Raw genomic sequence first — 27,364 nt, forward strand, 5'->3', positions numbered from 1 at the left:
TAATGTGCTAAGGCTAATGCGTATGGTGTATATTTTCAGCAAGCCGAAAAACGTTGGCGAGTATATAAACCATACGCTTTTACCTGTGGCTGCACCAAAGAATGGAATACACTGAAATCCGCATAAAAATGTGAGAAAATGCAAAGTCTCACTTTTTTTGTGATTTCGGCTACATGTGCCTGCACTGAAGCATATTCCATTCATTCGGGTTCAGGCACAGGTAGGAGCGTATGGCACATATTCTCAGCATTTCTCAGCTTGCTGAAAATATGCGACATACGCAATGTGTGGCATGAGACTAAGAAACCTATTATTGGGGGTTCAGTGGATTTTGCCTAAATTAACCTGCTCCTGCTCTGTGCTGTCATTGCTTGATATGAAAGATAGGTAAGTTTTTGCATAAGTTACATAAACTGCAGAAGTTTAGGGGCCCAATGATATTGATTTAAAAAGGATTTTAAGACATTTACTGGCAGTCCCATTTAGTTCAGTCCTATCTTATTGTAGTATGAATGCACTTTATCCTTTCTGCCTTCTGTGATACCCATAAAGGGAATGGCAATATAGCACTGTTTACATCTTGAATCATTTAAAATTATCTTTTTCTTTCCATACTTCGCTTGCTGTGTGGTCCATCTATTACCTGTACCAGGAAGGGAAATGTCTCCAGTACACTTAATGATCTTTACTGTTTTGCATGTATTTGATTTCAGATAATTAAAATTGACTTTTTTCCCATCTTATGTATTTTGTAGAGCTTAAAGGAAAGCAAGCAAGATCTTATCAATCACAAAGGTTTTCAGAGTTGAGAAGATTGGTTCCCTGCCCATAACCATACGGTCTATGAAAATTAATGGTTACAGCTGCCAGGCTTTGGTTTTGAAGTGCTGGGACTGCCATGCCTTTTCTCTCAACCAAAACTCATCTAGAGAAATTAGTATTGTGTAAGGGTTTTTTCAAATTATTTTTGCCCAGTTTTGTATAGCTAGGTCATTAACCTGGATATTGCCAAAATTTAAATAATACTGTAGAAGAGTAAAAAAACTGTTTCCCTGTTACAAGCCACATGTTTAATATTTCAGCCACTTTTTTTCTCCCTTGATGCATGGAGAGTTAAAAACTTGAACCAGTAAGAAATGGTGGGAATACAGACTGTCCAGAGCTAGGAAGTGTCCTGTTTGACTGCCCTTACTAATGTTGATGCCTAAAACAAGTCTATATTTCCATCCTCACAGTATAGTTGCAGTGCCAGTAGTAGATGAGAATTCTGCCCGTTAGCATGGAAACTTAATTGCATGTGTGAGAATTATTCAGAAATCATTAACAGCATGCCTTAGCAAATATTTATGCCACACTATATTTAGCTTCCTAACATACAGTGGCTTGCAAAAGTATTCGGGCCCCCTTGAACTTTTCCACATTTTGTCACATTTACGCCACAAACATGAATCAATTTTATTGGAATTCCACGTGAAAAACCAATACAAAGTGGTGTACACGTGAGAAGTGGAACGAAAATCATACATGATTCCAAACATTTTTTACAAATAAATAACTGCAAAGTGGGGGTGTGCGTAATTATTCAGCCCCCTTTGGTCTGAGTGCAGTCAGTTGCCCATCAGACATTGCCTGATGAGTGCTAATGGACTAAATAGAGTGCACCTGTGTGTAATCTAATGTCAGTACAAATACAGCAGCTCTGTGAACGGCCTCAAGAGGTTGTCTAAGAGAATATTGGGAGCAACAACACCATGAAGTCCAAAGAACACACCAGACAGGTCAGGGATAAAAGTTATTAAGAAATTTAAAGCAGGCTTAAGGCTACAAAAAGATTTCCAAAGCCTTGAACATCCCACGGAGCACTGTTCAAGCGATTATTCAGAAATGGAAGGAGTATGGCACAACTGTAAACCTACCAAGACAAGGCCGTCCACCTAAACTCTCAGGCCGAACAAGGAGAGCGCTGATCAGAATGCAGCCAGAGGCCCATGGTTACTCTGGGGGAGCTGCAGAGATCTTACAGCTCAGGTGGGGGAATCTGTCCATAGGACAACTATTAGTTGTGCACTGCACAAAAGTTAGCCTTTATGGAAGAGTGGCAAGAAGAAAGCCATTGTTAACAGAAAACCATAAGAAGTCCCGTTTGCCAGTTTGCCACAAGCCATGTGGGGGACACAGCAAACATGTGGAAGAAGGTGCTCTGGTGAGATGAACCCAAAATGGAACTTTTGGCCAAATGCAAAACGCTATGTGTGGCGGAAAACTAACACTGCACATCACTCTGAACACACCATCCCCACTGTCACATATGGTGGTGGCAGCATCATGCTCTGGGGGTGCTTCTCTTCAGCAGGGACAGGGAAGCTGGTCAGAGTTGATGGGAAGATGGATGGAGCCAAATACAGGGCAATCTTGGAAGAAAACCTCTTGGAGTCTGCAAAAGACTTGAGACTGGGGCGGGAGGTTCACCTTCCAGCAGGACAACGACCCTAAACATAAAGCCAGGGCAACAATGGAATGGTTTAAAACAAAACATATCCATGTGTTAGAATGGCCCAGTCAAAGTCCAGATCTAAATCCAATCGAGAATCTGTGGCAAGATCTGAAAACTGCTGTTCACAAACGCTGTCCATCTAATCTGACTGAGCTGGAGCTGTTTTTGCAAAAAAAGAATGGGCAAGATTTCAGTCTCTAGATGTGCAAAGCTGGTAGAGACATACCCTAAGAGACTGGCAGCTGTAATTGCAGCAAAAGGTGGTTCTACAAAGTATTGACTCAGGGGGCTGAATAACTACGCACACCCCACTTTGCAGTTATTTATTTGTAAAAATGTTTGGAATCATGTATGATTTTCATTCCACTTCTCACGTGTACACCACTTTGTATTGGTCTTTCACGTGGAATTCCAATAAAATAGATTCATGTTTGTGGCTGTAATGTCTTGAGAATACTTGCATGATATTTTAAGTTTGAAACCAGTTTCTTCTTTTGATGGATAGGTCATTGCAGATTTCACATCTTCGTGGGTCATTCCGTGAGTTGACTCTTGTGAGTGCTTCCCAATCTAGAGTTTCGTTTTACACTTAACGTGACTCTGCCTCACCATTTGCTCCCACTGTGTGCAGACGGTGTTCCAGACCCAAGCTGGGAAAATTCTTTCTGGAAGGTTACTGTGATGTGTGTCAGGTAGGCACCATAACATTTGGGAATAATGTTAGGGAATATTATTTGTTTTATGCTGAAAAGTTGCTGCGTTCTGCAACTCACACAGTTGCCGAGTTAACCACACATGGCTAATAATAGCTGCCATTTTGGTCATCTCCAAACCAAGTAAGCATCTTGTAGGCCAAACAGATGGCCTGGCCAATATGTGATTGTATTAGTCAGATAAATATTGTTGAATAGTCTCCTTTATCTGCCTACAAATATAAAGCTTTTCTTTTTAAAGTTTGGTCCACTACCCCACTACACTTAGGGCTTGATTTTTCCTAAATTTTGTGTCTCTTTATGCAGATTGTGTATTTAGTGTTCTCACCTAAAATATCATAATTGTCTTCTAAAATGTGCATGAATAAAGTGAATACTTTTCTTTCTGATTTCCAGTTTCTCTCAAAATAAATAGCAAGGATCAGTTGCTTATAATAGGTTTAATCTTTAACATACTACATAGGCATACGCAATCCCTGTTTACCTCTCCCATTTATAATCCTGTACTTAGTGCTAGCAGAAATTGACACCCCTCTCATGTAAAGTTTTATACCACCTTTTAAGTGAAAATTGTACTTTCAGTTAGTGCTGTATCTATCTTTGTATCTTGCATTTTCTTTTTACATCATCCTAAATGTTTTTTCTTGATCATTATTCAGGGGAAGTTGCAAGAATTACACAGATTCCTTTAGCTCCCCTGATAGAGGAAAAGGAAGAGGGTGTCTGACTGTCACAGCACCCCAGAACAGAAGCCAAGAATGCATCCAAGAGGGGTCGTGCACCGTACAGCCACTCTCAGAAGAAGCACAAGTGCTCGGTGCACTACAGTGTAAGCAAAATCCTCAAGCAGCACAGCAAGCAGTGTTGCCACATTGTGTGATGCAAGTGAACAGCAAACCTCAGATATGCCCTCTGCTACCCCAAAGGACTCTGATTGTAATGAGATCCTGAACCTTAATTCTACAGAATCCAGAGATACGGATAATGAAAGGCACTTATCCAGCCCAGACAGCAATCTGGGCAAAGAGGAACCTGCAAAGCAAGATCCTCACCTCCAACAAAGGACTGCTAATGAAAGCCCTTTGAAGGAAAAGCCTGTTCTATGTATGTTTCCTGTGGAAACAAATTTGAAAACATCAGAGAGTCTATCTGAGCCCAAACTGCAGCCGGACTTCTGTGATCTTCCTGTGCCTAGTAAAATGTCTGTAAGTCACCTGTCAAAGATCTGTCAAATCCACAGATGGAATCTCAGACTGTTTCTAAGAAGAATGAGGGTAAATTATTTATACATCTTGTGCCCATCATGTTTCTCAGTGTTATCCTTGTAGTGTCAGCATCTGAGTGTTTTAAAATGGTTTAGTTTTTTGGTCCTTGATGTACTTTGATTAAACTAAATTTACGCAAGCTTGTCAGGGACTGGTACTGGTACAGTATTTACAGTGACCTCACATCTGTCCCCCATGGCATACATTAAAAGGAACTAACTACGAAAATGCTAAATTTTATATACTGTACTTACTGCATCAGCCTAAAGAAATGATCCAGTACTTCAACCTGTCAGAGGAGCTCCCATCTTGGGAAGTGCCTGCAAACACTCATGTGCTCAGTGTGTTCTGAGCAGCTGTTGGGAAGCTAACCTAGGGGTTGTCACAATTATCAAGCAAAAATGAGGTTGAGCTTGTCGTGTAAGCTGATGCTACAGGGCTGATCGTTAAACTCTGATGCTAATTGCACTGGTTTTCTGAGCTGCCATGTAGTACGTATCTGTATTAATTACTATTCACATTTATATTCTATATGTTGTTTGTTTGTCCCTAAGCTCAGGTAACTGACAGCAGCAGCAAAATAGGGAATTACTGGGGGCATCTTTTGGAGGCACAGATCTTCCCTGATAAAGGGTTGTGGTTGCCTTGGGCTGGTACAGAAGCCCAGAACCTAATGTACAACATTTCTTCTTTAGTTAGGGCTTTAGCTCTCATTTCTTAGTTCTCATTCTTGAATGTGTCAGTTAACACTGCACAAGCACTTATAAAAACACGCCTGTACTCTTTTGGACCCAGTTTATGTAGCTGTTTTTACATTTAAAATATGTGAACGTATGTGTATCTGCCTTGCAATGTGAAGGAGGTAAATTTCTTTCTTTCTTAGAGCTGCTTTCATTTTATTACCATCTTTTTTTTTTAACCTGTAAGAAAGAAGGACAGATATGGTAAGCACTGGGTTTTTCATTTGTTTTCTTTACCATCAGAATAGTATTGTGAGGGTTTGGTCAGTGTTGCTGCACACATAACATCATTTTAAAAAAAAGATATATAGTTGTTTCAGATCTGTGGATAAAGGAAAACTACGTAATCTTTATCAAAACTAGGTCTATGTGAATACAGCCATAACTCTTACAGAACTGCTGTTCTGAGTCCTCAGTGAAAATAAACACTGCATTTCTTTCCTTTTATTCTGTATACTTGTCAGATTTTATGCTCTCAGAAAATCCTTCAGGGCAGGGCACGAGTCTGCTCAGTTTGCTCCTCTCTCCCCCTCCCCTCTTTGGTGTGTAATCTGAGCTTAGAGCTGTTCCAGTGTTGCAGTGTGAAGGAAGGTGAAGTCAGACCATGCTAAAATGGCAGCTACTATCTTAAACAGAGGGAGCTTCTATGGCTTTTACATGGGTATGGTAAAGCATTTAGCCGAATAAATATAGTGTTCTAGCTTGCACTATTGTGATTAATCAATTTCCAATAAAATGCTAAAATGCTTTTCCTTTAAGTCCTGCTTCTAATTTTTAATTGGAAATATAACTAAAATCATCTACAAGACTGAAAGCCTAAATTCCCTTTTTTGTGACTTCAGGGAACAGGCAGCAGACACCCCCTACCTCACACAGAGAGGTCTTGGAATCTACAAGAAAACAAGCAGCAAAAGATGCTTCTAATGAGGAGATTTCCCCGTAGCACTTCCAGGGAGGAGAAACTTTGTGGGCGAAATGATGCACTTGCAGCAATTAAGGTACCATTATGAGATAATAAGGCCTTCTACTTTGTCATTTATCTGTCCTCTATATCAAGGTTCCTGCTAGTCCTCATATATTTGATACCAGTGTGCAAATGTCATTATAGGTTACTTTAGTTAATTATGCTAAGTATTTCTTGAAGTAATGGACTGAAATATCTAGTGGCCATTTCACTTTGGCTTGGCATTTTTTGCCTCTTGACACAACTATTGACTATTGGCATTACTTAAGGGTAAGGGCACACTAAGGTGAGGGTTTGCTTCTCTCTAGCTGTGTTTTGTAGGCAGGTAGATGAGAGCAGATCCACTTCTCTTCACCTGCCTACAAAACCTAGATGGCTTTCATAGTACTTTCCAATTTTTATACATTTAAACAGTTCCTGTGTGAGTCCTGTAGAATCTCAAGACATCTACTCACAACTTACACCAGCTGTCCTCTAGAGGGCTCTGTGGGGTTATACATACTGTATGTTTACTTTGATTCTGTGACTAATACTAAACGTCTAAAAGCCCCGTTGAAGTATTAGTTTTGTACTCGTTACAGTAAAGCCAGAATGTAGTATCCAGTAATCAAGTGAATCAGTCCTATTCTTTAGCAATAACTTACAGCTGGTGCTTGATGCTTTACAGTTAGCTTTCAAATTTATGCATTATCATTTTTGTAGCTTTTATTTCTGGTATAATGCAAAAAAAAACACAAATCCACGATCTCACGGTGCCATAAGCTCCTGACAACTTTTCATATTGTGATTTAGCCTGTTGTGCACACACACTTGCCATGGTAGATGTGGTGATTATAAAGGCCATTTGCATTGTCGTAAATCTAATTTTGGTGTTTAGATGTTCACTGTATAGCACTTTTGTGTATTTTTTGGCATTCGGCCTTAGTTATGCTGACTGAGATAAATTGTTAGTGAACTGAAAACAAATCTTCATAGACTGAGACAAACCAGGTAAGCACAGTTGCTCTGCTTTCTTTTAAAGTGATGTCATGTTTGTATTTTCCAGCACGAAGAGCCACTTAGGGAAAAAAAGCCCCATCGACAAGAGGGATGGGATTTTCCAAAATGAAAATTGGAATAAAAACAGATCTTCTGCAGAAAAAAGAAAAAGAGAAACAGCTTTTTTCCTGCAAGGTGCCTCCTTCACCCACTCCTTTCAAACGGATAAGCTTTTGTTTCCTTGATTTTTATTGCATGACAACTTGGCCTCACTCGTCTTGTGACTTTTTACATTTAGTCGTGGCCCTTGCTTGAATATAATCTATTGCTTGTTTTGTCACCCTCCCATCCTACGTTTTTCAGATGATGAAAGTCCTGTTTATTGTGGGAAAAGGTCTAATAACTGAATCCGAATATAAAATATTACGTAATTAAAGCAAATGTTATTGTAATCACCTTTTTAATGTGTTTTCCTCAAGCCAAGACTCCATTTGCCACAGTGTCATGCACGTTCTGCGAGTTTCTTCTTTTACATTCTGTATGCTGTAGTTTCCACACATTTGGCACTGTTTCTAGTTCCTTCTGATTTGGTAAAGGTAATGTTTCTGATGCCTGCCCATACACATACAGACAATATTGTTTTTTTATTATTATTGGCGTAATGTATGGCATGCTGAAGATCCATACCGATATCTGCTAATACACCCTATGTATGATGCATTGTCTATTAGGAAGTGAGAGAAGTAGGATGCTGTCCTGATTTGTTTAGGCTTTTATCCTGAATGAATGCAGCAACAGAAAGATGGCTATCCACTCGGCAGGGTTGCACCATGTATAGCATATAACATAGGTTAAGCGTCAGTTAGCACCAGAACAGAGTTTTTGGGCTGGTGCCTCACACAACATAGTCTGTCTGCATTTTTCTACTTACACTTATTTTCTCACTCTTGCTTGTGGCAATTTTTACAAGTTGGCTGAATAGTAGTCAAAATAATTTCTTATTAACATCACAAAAAGCATAAGGCGAAGTGCATGGGTAGAAAGGAAGCACCGATGACAGAATGATATATGATTGGTGCCCATAAGTTGTCTGATGTATCCATTATGAATGGCTGGCAGTAGTGCAGCCCAGTTGGGTTTAAGTGTGCAACTGTGCCAGTCTGAGAACAGGGAGGCTGGACGTCCTGTGCAGAGCCGCAATGGTTTCTTATAAAGAAGTGCTGTATTTCTCTGACATGCCAGTGAAATTCATGTATACATTAAAGTGCTGTGTAACTTGATATGAGGGTGTCCTGTTAATTACATGATAGATATAAATGAATGACTTTTTAAGTTAAATGTGTCTGGCAGTAAGCAATGGTGGCTCAGGAGGAAGCCGGAAGTGGCGAAACGCGTCAGCGGTGAGAGAGGACACATAGGAGGAGCACTATACAGGGCAGGACTGCTGAACCCAGGAAGCGACACTGCAGGTCGTGAACAGGGAAAGAAAAAGGAAGCAGCCACCTGATCCATACCAGTGACTCCTGACATGCGCATCATATACTCTGTTTGTGAGTGTATTGGGAAGTTAAGTTTATACACATATTGGCTTATGCATTTATCCCACAAGTAAATGCACAGAAGGGGAAGGGAAACAGAATGGTCGTGGAATTAACCTAAAGTTGCTAAAGTTTGGAAAATGTGAAGTGGTTCCTAACACTGCCTGAAATTAAGAGGTGGGAAAGCAGAGAGTCGTGAGCTACAAATGAACCAATTGGATGCCATATAAACCCAAGGGGTCTGTAAGTAGATTGCCAATCGGAAAGGGATATCACAATTGGGCACAAAAGGGTGATATAAGTAAAAGTTATCAACAGGTGGAGTGCACATTGCAAAGTATAACGTATTACACTATAATTTTTTTTTCTTTCTCTTTTTTCTTTACCTCATAAGACCTCATCGCTAAGTCTAAAGCAGAAGAGGGCACTTTTGGAGTAATTTATTGAACCTTATTTGGCCCAGCTCTGCCTTGGTTGGCTACCAAGTTCCCTTATAAGTTCAGTCCTTCCTGGGATTCCTAGTCACTGTAGCCAAGTGAGCATTACCAACACTTCCAAAAAACCATACAATGGATTTGCATCAGTTCCTGGTTATAGGCCTTTCATTGTGAAAACCTGAATGTGTCTGTACTTGTAGTGGATTTTACTGATCTCTCGACTATACCTGTCTCTGCACATCTTTATAGCTGTTTATCATATATTATAAGTAATTATGCAAACTTCTCCTCAACCAGTTATAGGAGAACTTAATAAGAGGAAACAGGTATTATCACTTTGATATTAAACTCCTGCTTGTTTTCAGTGTTATCAGTCACTAAAGCACAAGGAGGGCAATAAATTACAAGAGGTAAATTAGAGCCATGTGCCAAGGGTATGGATTTATAAGAAAGCAGGAAAAAAACATACAGGTTTAGGGACCAGAAAGACAGTAGTAGTTTGACACAAGAGCTAAAGTTAAAGAACAGTAACACCAAAAAATGAAAGAGCTTTAAAGTAATAAAAATATAATGCACTGTTGCCCTGCACTGGTAAAACTGGTGTGTTTGCTACAGTAACACTACTATAATTTATATAATAAGCTGCTGTGTAGCCACGGGCGCAGCCATTCAAGCTGGAAAAAGGAGAAAGGCACAGGTTACATAGCAGATAACAGATAAGTTCTGTAGAATACAATAGTGTTTTATCTGTTATCTGCTATGTGCCTTTGGCTTTTCTCCTTTGAATGGCTGCCTCCATGGCTACATAGCAGCTTATTTATATAAATTATAGTAGACTTTCTGAAGTAAACACACTTTTACCAGTGCAGGGGAGCAGCATATTATATTTAGTTACTTTTATACACCTTTCATTTTTGGTGTTACTGTCCTTTAAGCACCTACTGGAATTGGAAGTGCAAAGAAACTTGCTCTGTCCATGGCCCTCTGCCTGCAAAGCTGACACACACATGGTACAAGAGTTCTGAGATAAAAAGGAACTTTGAAACTAGGCCCAGCAGCCAGAGCATAATAGAAAGAAAGCTGTGGACAGCAGTTTCTGTCACTGGGCAATTGAGTTGGCTTAGTGGTATAACTGTGCAGTAGACATACAGGATTAAAAATAGGCCTGGTGTTTCAAGTACACGGGCCCCAAACAGCCCTTCAGGCTCACCAAATAGTTATTGACTGTCCATGTCTTGCAGCAGCTTCTCTGGTATTTGCCAGAATCCACAGGTTGCTAGTCGAGCCTGGATTAATACTATGTGGAGAGCCAAGAGCCTGGAAGCCACACCCATTTGCCAATGTTCAGCCAAATGGGCCATTTACTTTGTCCAGAGACAATAAATTCCAGAGAACTAAGGAGGAAGGTAGAGTGCTGTGCCACCAGCACTCCTAACTTGTGGTTGAGGAGGGAGAGAGGAAAGGCCATTGCTTCCCCTATTCTCCATGAATGCAGCTCTGCCAAGGGCAGACAGAGTTATACTCACTATATCACAGGTCTCTGTGATCTATTTTAAAGCACAGTGACCTGAGGCAATTTTTAAAATGCAAGGCAGAGACAAAGCGCTGAAAACATGGGAATTCTGCCCCTTTTTTACACTTTGCATTGCATTAAATAACCCACACCATATGTACATGCATTATCATCTGCAAACACAAATATTAATAACGATTTGGTATCTTACATCATATACATAGAATTTTTGCTTATTCAAATAAAGGCAACACTTTCATTTTATAATATTACATTATATGCTAAGATATATAAGCAATTCTGCCACCCAGGGGAGTTATAGGAGATATATCATAGACAAGCAGGCAATGTGTGTTACTACAAGTGCTACAAGAGACAAACTACCAGGACTAGATTTCAACTGCTAACATTTTCCAATATGCATCTCATCAGACAGCTGAAAGAGGCCCTGCCAGCATACCCTAGAAAACATAGTTATGTTTTTTCATGGTAAAGGAGTAAAAAGATTTGCAGGTATCCCTAGACAGGGCACAATCAAATATTCCTCAGATAGGGCAAAAATAAAATAACTTGGCTTATTCTAAACATCATAAAGCTAAGGGGCACATTTCTAATCAAATCCACGAATGTCCGAAAAGCGTCAAATGCGTTTTTTTCGTAAAATGATCGGATATTTTGCAACTTTTTCGCGAATTGTCGGGCAAATTTTTCGAGCGCTTAATCGAAAAGTCACGATATAGCGAACCAGTCGTAATGGCTATGCAAAAGTCATGACAATTCACGAAAGTCTAATGGCTATGGCAAAAAGTGAGCAATTCACGAAAGTCATATATAGGATATAGCAAAAGTCGGGCGACAATTCGCGAAAGTCATAATGGCTTAATAGCAAAAAGTCGTGACAATTCAAAAAAAGTCATAATGGCTATGCAAAAGTGCAGCAATTCAACGAAAGACATAATGGCTATGCAAAAGATAGAATCATAAGAAGTCATTATTGACTATGCAAAAGTCGCGAGAATTCCACGAAAGTCTACATGTTATGCAAAAGTCGCGACATTTTTCAAACGAAAGTCAAATGGCTATGAAAAGTCGCGATAATATAGAACAAGTCGTATAACGGCTATGACAAAGTCGGAGACAGAAGTGGATACGCAAAAAACCGAAAAGTCGCAAAATGTTCGTTTCCAATCGAATTTTTCCGCATTTGGGATTCGGATTCGTGGTTAGTAAATCAGCCCCTAAGTGTATAGTTTAGCATTTCACAGACCCTGTATTTAGATGAGTTATAAGAATAGCAAAGTGACGTGTTTTCTCTCTCTCACCGGCTCCTAATGTTCCAGCTGGTCAGTGAGTTACAATAGCTGCCTTTTCCTGAGGCTCTCCAACCATTCCAACACTGTTTTTTTATATATTATGTAATTCTGCACTTGCAATAAATACAAGCTTTACATTTCCTGTTTCCCTTGGGCAGCACAGAAGGATGTAGAGACTGAAAAAGGTGGTGCAAATAGAAGGGTTCCATAAATCTACATTTACACAAGAAATATATCTGATTTCCCAAACACGCCAGTAATCCACAAAGTTATTACTTCAATAAAGGGCCTGCAAACGCAAAAATATTTGAGCATAATAATGGAATGTGTGGAAATTTTGGTTATGCACTTTTCTGTTTAAGGATCCAGCAGGCCGCACAGCTGAAGCATTCCGGAACTCCTGATATAAACTGGATATTGTGCTTCTGCTTATTCCCAAATCTCTTGCTGTTTTAGTATTATAGTGTAGGGATCCCAAAATCGGGTCCCCTAGGATGGTTTGCCCCCAGGATGGACCTCAAGGGAGGGTAAAGTACTTTAGTTAGTGGGAGCACTTGGTTGTTTGGCACTATAAGGGTTAACAGGGAGTTTAGCTTCCCTGCAGTTCACAGTTTTAGGCAAGGGTGCAACACAGTATATAAGGCTGTGCGCCATGTGCTTTTCAGGTCTTCCTGCTGGGACCCTTCTGGCTAGAGATAGTGACAGCTGGGTTTTAGAGGGAAGATATCAGTCATAGGCGCTCTAGGAAAGTGGCAGACAGAGGTATGTTAGCTGGGGCAGCTTGGCCCAACACCAGGAGACCATATTGAGATTAAGATCTTCCCAGCAACTAATAGCTTGGAGTCAGGACTAAAGAGATAGGAATCAGGAGTTGCTAATCGGGGGATAGCCGGGACATTTTCGGGGTGAGGTGTCAGGGGTGTCCGCTTGGCGTGAGTACCGGGGATAGGCCTAGAGAGGGTTTCCGGCGTGATGTACGCGGAGGGAACCCAAAGGGAGGGTCAATTTTGGCTGGGAGTGTTACCGTAATCCCAGGAGAGAGGGACTCCTGAGGGATAGAGAAGGTATCCTGATATATCCTGTTGTTTCCCTGTAATGCAAAAGCTGTCTGCCACTCCTCAAATAAACACAACACTTGGTTCAGCATACTTCAGAGTTGTGTTGTATTACTCCTGGAGGATCTAACTAACTGGTAAAGGATATACCCCATTGAGGGGCAGAGGTACTAGGAGTGCTGGGGAGTCCCCAAGAAGGAGTACTATATTAAGATCTCAGGAGGGGAGTTATAGTTTCAATTCTATCCCTATCCTGGTGGAGGCACGCCAAAGTATACAAAGAAATAGCTGTCCATAGTAAGCGGGGCTCAGCACTCCTGAAAGCACCAAGTATAGTGACATATCAGAAGGTAGTGCCACAACCGTTAATAAGTGGGCCTACATAGCATTATAACAAAAACAATAAACCTGTAAAATACAGCCTTTATAAACAATATGAGTGATGTCACTTGTCTCAGATGATTTACTGAAACATATGTAATTTCAAGAATAATCCTACCCCATGTTGCAAAAGGTTCATGAACTTCATAAAGGCATTTAGCTTCCTGCATTGTGCTTTTATATGTCCATGGAAATCCTTTTAGATGTCCTTTATATTTACAAACAGGGGTACATTATTCCCTATATTGCTATTATTAGAATTTTGTATTTTTATTAGGGATGCAACAGTGAAGTAAGAGTGCATAATAATTTGCCACAAATAGCTACTGAAAGTGATACTACAGGTTACTTGAAAACACATATTAGGAAGTACATGAAGTTATTTAATTTGGACAGGTATCTCCAACCTTTTTCACTCATGAGCCACACACATGTAAAGAAGTGTTGGTGAACCACACAAGCATGAAACGTTCATTGGGGATGCCAAATATGGACTGGTGATTGACTATTTGATAGCCGCCTATAGACTGCTAGCTGCAGGAGTGAAACTGTGTCCTCTGTGCTTCCAAACTTGCCTACCAAGCCAAAATGTAAAAATGGGCACCTACTTTTGAGGCCACTGGGAGCAACATCAAAGGCAACATGTTGCTCCTGGCCACTGGTTGGGGATCACTGTAATAGTAGGTGCAAAAGTTTGCTATGTCTTTCACTGATAGCAACCAATAAGAGGCAGCATTTACTGGTCTCCTACTTGAATCCAACCATCTTATTGATTGCTATGTGTTACTGCACCTGGGCAGATTTTGTGCTTTTAATATAATATGGGGGTAGTGACATTAAAGTTCATACCTAGCTTTTGAACCAACTTGTGTGTTTCAAACCACTATTTTTGGGGACCCCACATACAGTTAGGGGTTTTTTTGTTGATAACAAGTTGTCTAATGCCAGGCAGTGTCATTCTGTGGCTACTAAAGCAAATAAGTGCTGTCTTGTATAAAAAGGGCATTGACTCAAGGGATGAGAACATAATTTTGCCCTTTATAGGTCCCTGGTAAGGCTCACCTTGAGTATGCGGTGCAGTTTTGGGCTCCAGTCCTTAAGAGGGATTTAATGAGCTGGAGAGAGTGCAGAGATTGCAACTAACTGGTTAAGGGGATGGAAGATTTAAACTAATGAGGTGAGACTGTCGAGGTTGAAGTTGTTTTTCTCTGGAAAAGAGGCGCTTGCGAGGGAAACATGATTACTCTGTACAAGTAAATTAGAGGGGATTAAGGCAGTTTGGGGGATGTTCCTTTTTTTCCCATAAAACAATCAACGCACCAGAGGTCACGCCCTTTAGATAGGAACGGAGCTTTCCATTTGAAGCAGCGTAGGTGGTTTTTCACGGTGAGGGCAGTGAGGTTGTGGAATGCCCTTCCTAGTGATGTGGGTAATGGCAGATTCTGTTAATGCCTTTAAGAGGGGCCTGGATGAGTTCTTGGAATCAATCAGAATATCCAAGGCTATTGTGATACTAATTATTACAGTTAGTACTAAGTGTTGTATTTATAGTTTTATGTATGTGAGTGTATAGATTGGTAGGTGTGGGTTAGGTGTGCTGGGTTTACTTGGATGGGTTGAACTTGATGGACACGGTCTTTTTTCAACCTATGTAACTATGTAACTATAATAGTAATTCTGTAGCCTTCCCAGTCAGCCAAAATGAACAGGAACTGGATGGCTTGGTCACACAGGTCTGGGTAACTCACATGATGAATCCAGCATGTCCTGAGGAAGGTTAATTAGCATTACTAAGCTTTTGATGTACTGCTGCCGAGTATAAGCAGGGCTGATCCCAGACTGTTAAAAAACTTTTGAGCTAATCTAAATAATAAAGTGACTGAGGGGAGAATTATCTACATCAGATGGAAATAGTCCTCTAAACCAGTTACCTATAATTAATATTTAATCAATCTGGAGAATTTAAACTGATAAATAAGCAGTCCGAAGGCTACAGGTTACACTACAGGTAATTAGCCACAGTATTTTTGGGAAGATATAAACCTTTTCCTCGGTACAAGAAACAAGTCAGTGAGTTGATATAAACTTAAATAGCATAAGATCTAAGGAAGTTAAAAGTCATATCATAACCTAGCCTAGCAAATTAACTGGGAATTGGTCATTAAGGAGGCGAACTGAATGGGTAAAAAGACACTATATAATAGTGTTAAAGAGCTAACCTTGCTAGACAAGCTAATACTTAAGGTGGCCCTACACGAGCAGATCCGCTCGCTTGGCGATGTTCGCCAAGCGAGGGATCTTCCCCGATATCCCCACCTACGGGTTGGGCATATCGGGGACCATTTAGGTAAAAAAAATAAATAATCCGATCGTTTGGCCCTGGGGCCAAACGATCGGCATTATGTGGGCGGCCAATGGGGCAGTCGGATCGGGGGACCGCATCAACGACCGATGCGGTCCCCCGATCCGACCAGTTTTCTAACCTGGCCGAGTCGAGATCTGGCCAATTTCAGGCAGATATCGGCGGGCCAGGGCGCCTGCTCTCACCATACACGGGCCGATTAGCTGCCGAATTGGGCAGCTATAGTCGGCCCGTTATAGCCACCTTTCCCTTCTGTAAAAAAGTTTAAGAGAGATAACACATCAAATAATTTTCTGCCAGGCAATTCTGGCAATTAAAATACAGAAAATAGGAGCAAATGCAAAATCTGTTCAGAACATCGTTTAATGGAAACAGGGACTCTTCACATTTTCCAAACTGGCGAGTAGGGGTAGGTATGTACTCGAGTAATAAGCCGGATCCCGAATATAAGCCGATGTACCTTAATTTTACCTAAGACAACTGGAAAAACTTATTGACTCGAGTATAAGCCTAGGGTGGGAATGCAGCCGCTACTGCTAAGTTTCAATAATCAATAAATAACAGATAAATAAATAGATAATTTAGGGAAAGAAAATGCTAACAGCAGCAGACAAAAGCAAGTTTAGGAACGCTAAGGAAGCTGCCATAGGCTAATTATCAGGACCGCCAGTGTACAAGTCCACACAGTACTACAATAGTAGTTACAAGGGCAAATATTCTGATGCTGGACTTAATACAAATTAAATTTTTTGTAAAATAACAAGTTCTGTACCGAATTACTTACTCTGGCTTACTCTGGTTACGTGCACCCACCTCCCTCCACTTGTGTACGTGCATACACCTTAAATTGTTAAATAAGTACTTTCACATAAAAAGAATGATTTTTCTTTTTTTAATGTGCCCTTGTTGTTAAATAATATTTCCATTTTGCGCTTTTACCCCAAGATTCTTACTGCATTTGGACTATAAACTGGGGGCCCAAAACAACCCACCGTTTGGGTCTTCACAAACGTTCACAAACTTTTAACACCACCTAGTTACTACACTACAGGGCACACTAATCATGCAAGAATAGACTGCTTTGCGTATGGCCCTGCATTCTGAGCAGGCATTTCCCTGCGGCTTTTCTCTCTCGCTGTCAGACAGCGTATGTGCAGGAAAGTACTGTTTTTTTAAAACTTACTTGGCTTGGAGGAAAGGTGCAAAAACGGTGTTAAGGCATACGTACGGCCGAGCAGGTGCACGAACAAGAGAAATACATACGCGTGGCGTCGTGCGCGATGCGCCGGCGCACGGAGACGACGGCCTCACCCACGGCGCACGGCCGGCACACCCGACACGGGGGGGCGGGTTCAGGTCGTGCGATCGAGTTAGCAGCACGCCGGCAGGGCGGACACAAGTGGAGGTTAAGGTGGTAGGAGGAAGGTATAACTCGAGTAATAAGCCGAGAACTTACTTTTTGAGCAATTTTTTGTGCTGGAAAAACTCGCTTATACCTCGGAGTATATACGGTTATTCAGATACATTTTTTAAAATCACAATTGGCCATGCAGTCCTATGTAAAAAAACTTTCTCAATGAACTGTTTCCCCCGAACTCATAACGTTGTGTGTTTGCTACAGAAACGCTACTAAGTTTATATCAAAACAAAGCTGCTTGTGTAGCCCATCGGGGACAGCCATTCAATACTAAGCAGATAAAAACAGTAATAAGCTCTGTTGAATATAATCGGTGTTTTATCTGTTATCTGCTCTGCTGCGCCTGTGCCTTTTTCTCTTTGAATGGTGCCCATGGCTACCAGCAAGCTTTGTTTTTATAAACTCATCGTAGGGTTTCTACAGAGGCAACACACCAGTGCACCATGCAGGGCAAACCATTCAAAAGAGAAAAAGGCACAGGCGCAGAGCAGATAACAGATAAAACACCATTATATTCAACAGAGCTTATCTGTTATCTGCTTAGTATTGAATGGCTGTCCCCATGGCTACACAGCAGCTTTGTTGATATAAACTTTAGTAGCGTTTCTGTAGCAAACACACAACGTTTATGAGTTCGGGGGAACAGTTCATTGAGAAAGTTTTGATCAGACTGCATGCAATTGTGATTTTAAAAAAATGTATCTGAATATACCGTATATACTCGAGTATAAGCCGAGTTTTTCAGCACAAAAAATGTGCTCAAAAAGTAAGTCTCGGCTTATACTCGAGTATACCTTCCCTCCTACCTACCTACCTCCACTTGTGTCCGCCCTGCCGGCGTGCTGTAACTCGATCGCACGGACCTGAACCCGCCCCCCCCGTGGTCGGGTGTGCGTCCGTGCGCCGGTGGGTGAGTGCGTGCGTCTCCGTGCGCCGGCGCATGCGCACGACGCCACGCGTATGGTATTTCTCTTGTTCGTGCACCTGTCGGCCGTACGTATCGCCTTACACCGTTTCTTGCACCTTTCCTCCAAGCGCAAGTAAGTTTAAAAAAACAGTACTTTCTGCACATACGCTGTCTGACAGCGAGAGAGAAAAGCCGAGGAAATGCCTGCTCAGAATGCAGGCCATACGCAAGCAGTCTATCTCTTGCATATTAGTGTGCCCTGTAGGTGTTAGTAACTAGGTGGTGTAAAAAGTTTGTGAAGTTTGTGAAGACCAAACGGTGTGTTTGTTTTGGGCCCCCAGTATTATAGGTCCAATGAGTAAAATCTTGGGGTAAAAGCAAAATGGAAATATTATTTAATCAACAAGGGCACATTAAAAAAGAAAAATCATTCTTTTTATAGTGAAATACTTATTTAACAATTTAAGGTGTATGCACGGACACAAGTGGAGGGAGGGTGGGTGCACGTAACCAGAGTAAGCCAGAGTAAGTAATTGGTACAGTAACTTGTTATTTACAAAAATTTAATTTGTATTAAGTCCAGCATCAAGAATTATTTTGCCCTTGTAACTACTATTGTAGTACTGTGGTGGGACTTGTACACTGGGGTCCTTGATAATTAGTATGGCAGCTTCCTTAGCGTTCCTAAACTTGCTTTTGTCTGCTGCTGTAGCATTTTTCTTTCCCTAAAGTTATCTATTTATTTATCTGTTATTTATTTGATTATTGAAACTTAGCAGTAGCGGCTGCATTCCCCACCCTAGGCTTATACTCGAGTCAATAAGTTTTTCCAGTTTTCTTAGGTAAAATTAGGTACATCGGCTTATATTCGGATCGGCTTATACTCGAGTACATACGGTACCCCTACTCGCCAGTTGTGGAAATGTGAAGAGTCCCTGTTTCCACTTAAACGTGTTCTGAACAGATTTGCATTTGCTCCTTATTTTCTTGGTATTTTAATTGCAGAATTGCCTGGCAGAAAATTATTTGATGTGTTATCTCTCTTAAACTTTTTTACAGAAGGGTAAAGGTGGCTATACACGGGCCGACTATAGCTGCCAATTCGGCAGCTAATCGGCCCGTGTATGGGGAGAGCAGAGCGGCCTGGCCGACCGATATCTGGCCTGAAATTGGCCAGATCTCGATCGGCCAGGTTAGAAAATCTGGTCGGATCGGGGACCGCATCGGCTCGTTGATGCGGTCCCCGATCCGACTGCCCATTGCCGCCCACATAATCCGATCGTTTGGCCCCAGGGCCAAACGATCGGATTATTATTTTTTTTACCTAAATGGTCCCCGATATCGCCCACCCGTAGGTGGGGATATCGGGGGAAGATCCGCTCGCTTGGCGACATCGCCAAGCGAGCGGATCTGCTCGTGTATGGCCACCTTAAGTATTAGCTTGTCTAGCAAGGTAGCTCTTAACACTAATTATATAGTGTCTTTTTTACCCATTCAGTTCGCCTCCTTAATGACAATTCCCAGTTAATTTGCTAGGCTAGGGTTATGATATGACTTTTAACTTCCTTAGATCTTATGCTATTTAAGTTTATATCAACTCACTTGACTTGTTTCTTGTACCTGAGAAAGGTTTATATCTTTCCCAAAATACTGTGGCTACATAACCTGTAGTGTAACCTGTAGCCTTCGGACTGCTTATTTATCAGTTTAAATTCTCCAGATTGATTAAATATAATTATAGGTAACTGGTTTAGAGGACTATTTCCATCTGATGTAGATAATTCTCCCCTCAGTCACTTTATTATTTAGATTAGCTCAAAAGTTTTTTAACAGTCTGGGATCAGCCCTGCTTATACTCGGCAGCAGTACATCAAAAGCTAGTAATGCTAATTAACCTTCTCTCAGACATGCTGGAGTCATCATGTGAGTTACCCAGACCTGTGGTGACCAAGCCATCCAGTCCTGTCATTTGTGGCTGACTGGAAGGCTACAGAATTACATAGTTATAGTTACATAGTTACATAGGGTTGAAAAAAGACCAGTGTCCATCAAGTTCAACCCATCCAAGTAAACCCAGCACACCTAACCCACACCTACCAATCTATACACTCACATACATAAACTATAAATACAACCACTAGTACTAAACTGTAGATATTAGTATCACAATAGCCTTGGATATTCTGATTGATCAAGAACTCATCCAGGCCCCTCTTAAAGGCATTAACAGAATCTGCCATTACCACATCACTAGGAAGGGCATTCCACAACCTCACTGCCCTCACCGTGAAAAACCACCTACGCTGCTTCAAATGGAAGCTCCGTTCCTAATCTAAAGGGGTGACCTCTGGTGCGTTGATTGTTTTTATGGGAAAAAAGAACATCCCCCAACTGCCTATAATCCCCTCTAATGTACTTGTACAGAGTAATCATGTCCCCTCGCAAGCGCCTCTTTTCCAGAGAAAACAACCTCAACCTCGACAGTCTCACCTCATAGTTTAAATCTTCCATCCCCTTAACCAGTTTAGTTGCACATCTCTGCACTCTCTCCAGCTCATTAATATCCCTCTTAAGACTGGAGCCCAAAACTGCACTGCATACTCAAGGTGAGGCCTTACCAGGGACCTATAAAGGGGCAAAATTATGTTCTCATCCCTTGAGTCAATGCCCTTTTTTATACAAGACAGCACTTTATTTGCTTTAGTAGCCACAGAATGACACTGCCTGGCATTAGACAACTTGTTATCAACAAAAACCCCTAACTGTATGTGGGGTCCCCAAAATAGTGGTTTGAACACACAAGTTGGTCAAAAGCTAGGGATGAACTTTAATGTCACTACCCCCATATATATTAAAAGGCACAAAATCTGCCCAGGTGCAGTAACACATAGCAATCAATAAGATGGTTGGATCAAGTAGGAGACCAGTAAATGCTGCCTGCTTATTGGTTGCTATCAGTGAAGACATAGCAAACTTTGCACCTACTATTACAGTGATCCCCAACCAGTGGCTCAGGAGCAACATGTTGCCCTTTGATGTTGCTCCCAGTGGCCTCAAAGTAGGTGCCCATTTTTACATTTTTGGCTTGTAGGCAAGTTTGGAAGCACAGAGACACAGTTTCACTCCTGCAGGCTAGCAGTCTATAGGCGGCTATCAAATAGTCAATCACAGTCCATATTTGGCATCCCCAATGAACGTTTTCATGCTTGTGTGGTTCACCAACACTTCTTACATGTGTGTGGCTCATGAGTGAAAAAGGTTGGAGATACCTGTCCAATTAAATAACTTCATGTACTTGCTAATATGTGTTTTCAAGTAACCTGTAGTATCACTTTCAGTAGCTATTTGTGGCAAATTATTATGCACTCTTACTTCACTGTTGCATCCCTAATAAAAATACAAAATTCTAATAATAGCAATATAGGGAATAATGTACCCCTGTTTGTAAATAATAAAGACATCTAAAGAGGATTTCCATGGACATATAAAAGCACAATGCAGGAAGCTAAATGCCTTTATGAAGTTCATGAACCTTTTGCAACATGGGGTAGATTATTTCTTGAAATACATATGTTTCAGTAAATCATCTGAGACAAGTGACATCACTCATATTGTTTATAAAGGCTGTATTTTACAGGTTATTTGTTTTTTTTGTTATAATGCTATGTAGCCCACTTATTAAACGGTTGTGGCACTACCTTCTGATATGTCACTATACTTGGTGCTTTCAGGAGTGCTGAGCCCCGCTTACTATGGGGAACAGCTATTTCTTTATACTTTGGCGTGCCTCCACCCAGGATAGGGATAGAATGAACTATAACTCCCCTCCTGAGATCTTAATATAGTACTCCTTCTTGGGGACTCCCAGCACTCCTAGTACCTTGCCCCCTCAATGGGGTATATCCTTACCAGGTAGTGTAGATCCTCCAGGAGTAATACACACACACTCTGAAGTATGCTGAACCAAGTGTTGTGTTTATTTGAGGAGTGGCAGACAGCTTTTGCATACAGGAAACACAGGATATATCAGGATACCTTCTCTATCCCTCAGGAGTCCCTCTCTCCTGGGATACCGGTAACACTCCAGCCAAATGACCCTCCCTTTGGGGTTCCCTCCGGTACTCACGCCGGAATACCCTCTCTAGGGCTATCCCCGGTACTCACGCCAAGCGGACACCCCCTGGACACCTCACCCCGGAAATGTCACCCGGCTATCCCCCCGGATTAGGCAAACTCCTATTCCTATCTCTTTAGTCCCTGACTCCAGCTATTAGTGCTGGGAGATCTTAATCTCAATATGTCTCCTGGTGGGGCCAAGCTGCCCAGCTAAATACCCTGTCTGCCACTCCTAGAGCGGCCTATGACTGATATCTTCCTCTCTAAACCCAGCCTGTCACTATCCTCTAGCCAGAGGGGTCCCAGGCAGGAAGACCTGAAAGCACATGGCTGCACAGCCTTATATACTGTGTGCACCCTGTGGCCTAACTGTGAACTGCAGGGAAGCTAACTCCCTGTTAACCCTTATAGTGCCAAACCAACCAAGGTGTCCCACTACTAAAGTACTACCCTCCCTTGAGGTCCATCCTGGGGGCAACCATCCTAGGGGACCCGATTTTGGGGATCCCTACACTATAATACTAACAGCAGAGATTTGGGAATAAGCAGAAGCACAATATCCAGTTTATATCAGTGAGTTCCGGGAATGCTTCAGCTGTGCGGCCTGTGGATCCTTAAACAGAAAAGTGCATAACCAAAATTCCACACATTCCATTATTATGTCAAATATTTTTGCTGTTTGCAGGCCCTTTATTGAAGTAATACTTGTGGTACTGGGTGTTTGGGAAATCAGATATATTTGCTTGTGTAAATGTAGATTTATGGAACCCTTCTTATTTGCACCACCTTTCAGTCTCTTACATACCTTCTGTGCTGCCCAAGAGAAAACAAGAAATGTTTAAAGCTTGTATTTATTGCAAGTGCAGAATTACATAATATTAAAAAAACAGTGTTGGAATGGGTGTGGAGAGCCCTCAGGGAAAGGCAGCTATTGTAACTCACTGACCAGTGGAACATTAGGAGCCGGTGAGAGAGAGACACGTTCACTGCTATTCTTATAACTCTCTAAATACAGTCTGTGAAATGCTAACTATACACTTAGGGGCTGATTTACTAACCCACGAATCCGAATCCCAAATGGGAAAAATTCGGATTGGAAACGAACATTTTGCGACTTTTTCGTGTTTTTTGCGATTTTTTCGTCACCGTCTCGACTTTTTCATAGCCGTTACGACTTGTGCGAATTATCGCGACTTTTTCATAGCCATTATGACTTTCGTGAATTGTCGCGACTTTTGCATAGCCATTATGACTTTCGTGAATTCTCGCGACTTTTGCATAGCCAATATGACTTTCGTGAATTGTTGCGACTTTTGCATAGCCATTATGTCTTTCGTGAATTGCTGCGACTTTTGCATAGCCATTATGACTTTTGTGAATTGTCACGACTTTTGCATAGCCATTATGACTTTCGCGAATTGTCGCGACTTTTGCATAGCCAATATGACTTTCGTGAATTGCTGCGACTTTTGCATAGCCATTATGACTTTCGTGAATTGTCATGACTTTTGCATAGCCATTACGACTTTCGCGAATTGTCGTGACTTTTTCGTATTAAGCGCTCGAAAAATTTGCGACAATTCGCGAAAAAGTTGCAAAATACCGATCATTACGAAAAAAACGCATTTGGACGCTTTTCGGACATTCGTGGATTAGTAAATGTGCCCCTTAGCTTTATGATGTTTAGAATAAGCCAAGTATTTTTATGTGCCCTATCTGAGGAATATTTTTATGTGCCCTGTCTGAGGATACCTGCAAATCTTTTTTATCCTTTACCATGAAAATACATAACTATGTTTTCTAGGTATGCTGCAGGGCTCTTTCAGCTGTCTGATGGGAGATGCATTATTGGAAAATGTTAGCAGTTGAAATCTAGTCCTGGTAGTTTGTCTCTTGTAGCACTTGTAGTAACACACATTGCCTGCTTTGCTCAGTGAATGGGAGATGCTCCTATGGAACCTGCCCCTGGGTGGCAGAATTGCTTGGAATTGCTTTAGCATATAATGTATATGATAAATGAAAGTTGTATGCCTTATTTGAATAAGCAAATTCTATGTTATGATGTAAGATTACCAAATCGTTATTAATATTTGTGTTGCAGATGATAATGTCATGTACATTATGGGTGTGGGGTTATTTAATGCAATGCAAAGTGTAAAAAAAGGGGCAGAATTCCCCATGTTTTCAGCGCTTTGTCTCCTGCCTTGCATTTTTAAAAATTGCCTCAGGTCACTGTGCTTTAAAATAGATCACAGAGACCTGTGTATAGTGAGTATAACTCTGTCTGCCCTTGGCAGAGCTGCATTCATGGAGAATAGGGGAAGCATATGGCCTTTCCCTCTCTCCATCCTCAACCACAAGTTAGGGAGTGCTGGTGGGCACAGGCACCACCTTCTCCTTAGTTCTCTGGAATTTATGTCTCTGTAGACAAAGTAAATGGCCCCTATTGGCTGAACATTGGCAAATGGTGTGGCTTCCAGGCTCTTGGCTCTCCACATAGTATAATCCAGGCTCGGACTAGCAACCTGTGGATTCTGGCAAATACCAGAGAAGCTGCTGCAAGACATGGACAGTCAATAACTATTTGGTGAGCCTGAGAGGGGCTGTTTGGGCCTCGGTGTACTTGAAACACCAGGGCCTATTTTGAATCCTGGTATGGTCTACTGCCACAGTTATACCACTAAGCCAACTCAATTGCCCAGTGACAGAAACTGCTGTCACAGCTTTTCTCTATTATGCTCTGGCTGCTGGCCTAGTTTCAAAGTTTCCTTTTTATCTCAGAACTCTTGTACCATGTGTGTGTCAGCTTTTGCATGGCAGAGGGCCATGGACAGAGCAAGTTTCTTGCACTTCCAATCCAGTAGGTGCTTAAAGGAACAGTAACACCAAAAAATGAAAGGTGTATAAAAGTAACTAAAATATAATATGCTGCTCCCCTGCACTGGTAAAAGTTGTGTTTACTTCAGAAAGTCTACTATAATTTATATAAATAAGCTGCTATGTAGCCATGGAGGCAGCCATTCAAAGGAGAAAAGGCAAAGGCACATAGCAGATAACAGATAAAACACTATTGTATTCTACAGAACTTATCTGTTATCTGCTATGTAACCTGTGCCTTTTCTCCTTTTTTCCAGCTTGAATGGCTGCGCCCGTGGCTACACAGCAGCTTATTATATAAATTATAGTAGTGTTACTGTAGCAAACACACCAGTTTTACCAGTGCAGGGCAACAGTGCATTATATTTTTATTACTTTAAAGCTCTTTCATTTTTTGGTGTTACTGTTCCTTTAACTTTAGCTCTTGTGTCAAACTACTACTGTCTTTCTGGTCCCTAAACCTGTATGTTTTTTTTCCTGCTTTCTTATAAATCCATACCCTTGGCACATGGCTCTAATTTACCTCTTGTAATTTATTGCCCTCCTTGTGCTTTAGTGACTGATAACACTGAAAACAAGGCAGGAGTTTAATATCAAAGTGATAATACCTGTTTCCTCTTATTAAGTTCTCTATAACTGGTGAGGAGAAGTTTGCATAATTACTTATAATATATGATAAACAGCTATAAAGATGTGCAGAGACAGGTATAGTCGAGAGATCAGTAAAATCCACTACAAGTACAGACACATTCAGGTTTCACAATGAAAGGCCTATAACCAGGAACTGATTGCAAATCCATTTGTATGTTTTTTGGAAGTGTTTGGTAATGCTCACTTGGCTACAGTGACTAGGAATCCCAGGGAAGGACTGAACTTATAAGGGAACTTGGTAGCCAACCAAGGCAGAGCTGGGCCAAATAAGGTTCAATAAATTACTCCAAAGTGCCCTCTTCTGCTTTAGACTTAGCGATGAGGTCTTATGAGGTAAAGAAAAAAGAGAAAAGAAAAAAAAATATAGTGTAATACGGTTATTACTTTGCAATGTGCACTCCACCTGTGATAACTTTTACTTATATCACCCTTTTGTGCCCAATTGTGATATCCCTTTCCGATTGGCAATCTACTTACAGACCCCCTTGGGTTTATATGGCATCCAATTGGTTCATTTGTAGCTCACGACTCTCTGCTTTCCCACCTCTTAATTTCAGGCAGTGTTAGGAACCACTTCACATTTTCCAACTTTAGCAACTTTAGGTTAATTCCACGACCATTCTGTTTCCCTTCCCCTTCTGTGCATTTACTGTGGGATAAATGCATAAGCCATATGTGTATAAACTTAACTTCCCAATACACTCACAAACAGAGTATATGATGCGCATGTCAGGAGTCACTGGTATGGATCAGGTGGCTGCTCCTTTTTCTTTCCCTGTTCACGACCTGCAGTGTCGTTCCTGGGTTCAGCAGTCCTGCCCTGTATAGTGCTCCTCCTATGTGTCCTCTCTCACCGCTGACGCGTTTCGCCACTTCCGGCTTCCTCCTGAGCCATCCATTGCTTACTGCCAGACACATTTAACTTAAAAAGGTCAATTCATTTATATCTATCATGTAATTAAACAGGACACCCTCATAATCAAGTTACACAGCACTTTAATGTATACATGAATTCACTGGCATGTCAGAGAAATACAGCACTTCTTTATAAGAAACCATTGCGGCTCTGCACAGGACGTCCAGCCTCCCTGTTCTCAGACTGGCACAGTTGCACACTTAAACCCAACTGGGCTGCACTACTGCCAGCCATTCATAATGGATACATCAGACAACTTAGTGGCACCAATCATATATCATTCTGTCATCGGTGCTTCCTTTCTACCCATGCACTTCGCCTTATGCTTTTTGTGATGTAATAAGAAATTATTTTGACTACTATTCAGCCAACTTGTAAAAATTGCCACAAGCAAGAGTGAGAAAATAAGTGTAAGTAGAAAAATGCAGACAGACTATGTTGTGTGGGCACCAGCCCAAAAACTCTGTTCTGGTGCTAACTGACGCTTAACCTATGTTATATGCTATACATGGTGCAACCCTGCCGAGTGGATAGCCATCTTTCTGTTGCTGCATTCATTCAGGATAAAAGCCTAAACAAATCAGGACAGCATCCTACTTCTCTCACTTCCTAATAGACAATGCATCATACATAGGGTGTATTAGCAGATATCGGTATGGATCTTCAGCATGCCATACATACGCCAATAATAATAAAAAAAACAATATTGTCTGTATGTGTATGGGCA

At 41.3% G+C, this 27,364-nt stretch overlaps 2 protein-coding genes and 1 long non-coding RNA gene across 3 annotated transcripts in view; all 3 read left to right on the plus strand.

Moving 5' to 3' along the window:
- Positions 1 to 762, plus strand: part of LOC116411987 (protein kinase C delta type-like) — a 17,973-nt gene extending 17,211 nt beyond the window's left edge. Inside the window, exon 10 of the mRNA XM_031904743.1 lies at positions 756 to 762. Coding sequence (XP_031760603.1) covers positions 756 to 762 — 7 coding nt within the window. The remainder of the gene's footprint in view (positions 1 to 755) is intronic.
- Positions 763 to 896: 134 nt separating this feature from the next.
- LOC116408478 (transmembrane protein 131-like) overlaps positions 897 to 27,364 on the plus strand; it is a 38,043-nt gene continuing 11,575 nt past the window's right edge. Inside the window, exon 1 of the mRNA XM_031895492.1 lies at positions 897 to 944. The gene's annotated coding sequence lies outside the window, so the exon portion shown is untranslated. The remainder of the gene's footprint in view (positions 945 to 27,364) is intronic.
- LOC116408479 lies at positions 3,066 to 3,960 on the plus strand. Its single transcript, XR_004220976.1, has 2 exons — positions 3,066 to 3,186; positions 3,867 to 3,960. It is a non-coding gene; the product is annotated as an uncharacterized LOC116408479 (long non-coding RNA).

The sequence above is a fragment of the Xenopus tropicalis genome, chromosome 1, assembly GCF_000004195.4.
Source record: "Xenopus tropicalis strain Nigerian chromosome 1, UCB_Xtro_10.0, whole genome shotgun sequence".
Lineage (NCBI taxonomy): Eukaryota > Metazoa > Chordata > Amphibia > Anura > Pipidae > Xenopus > Xenopus tropicalis.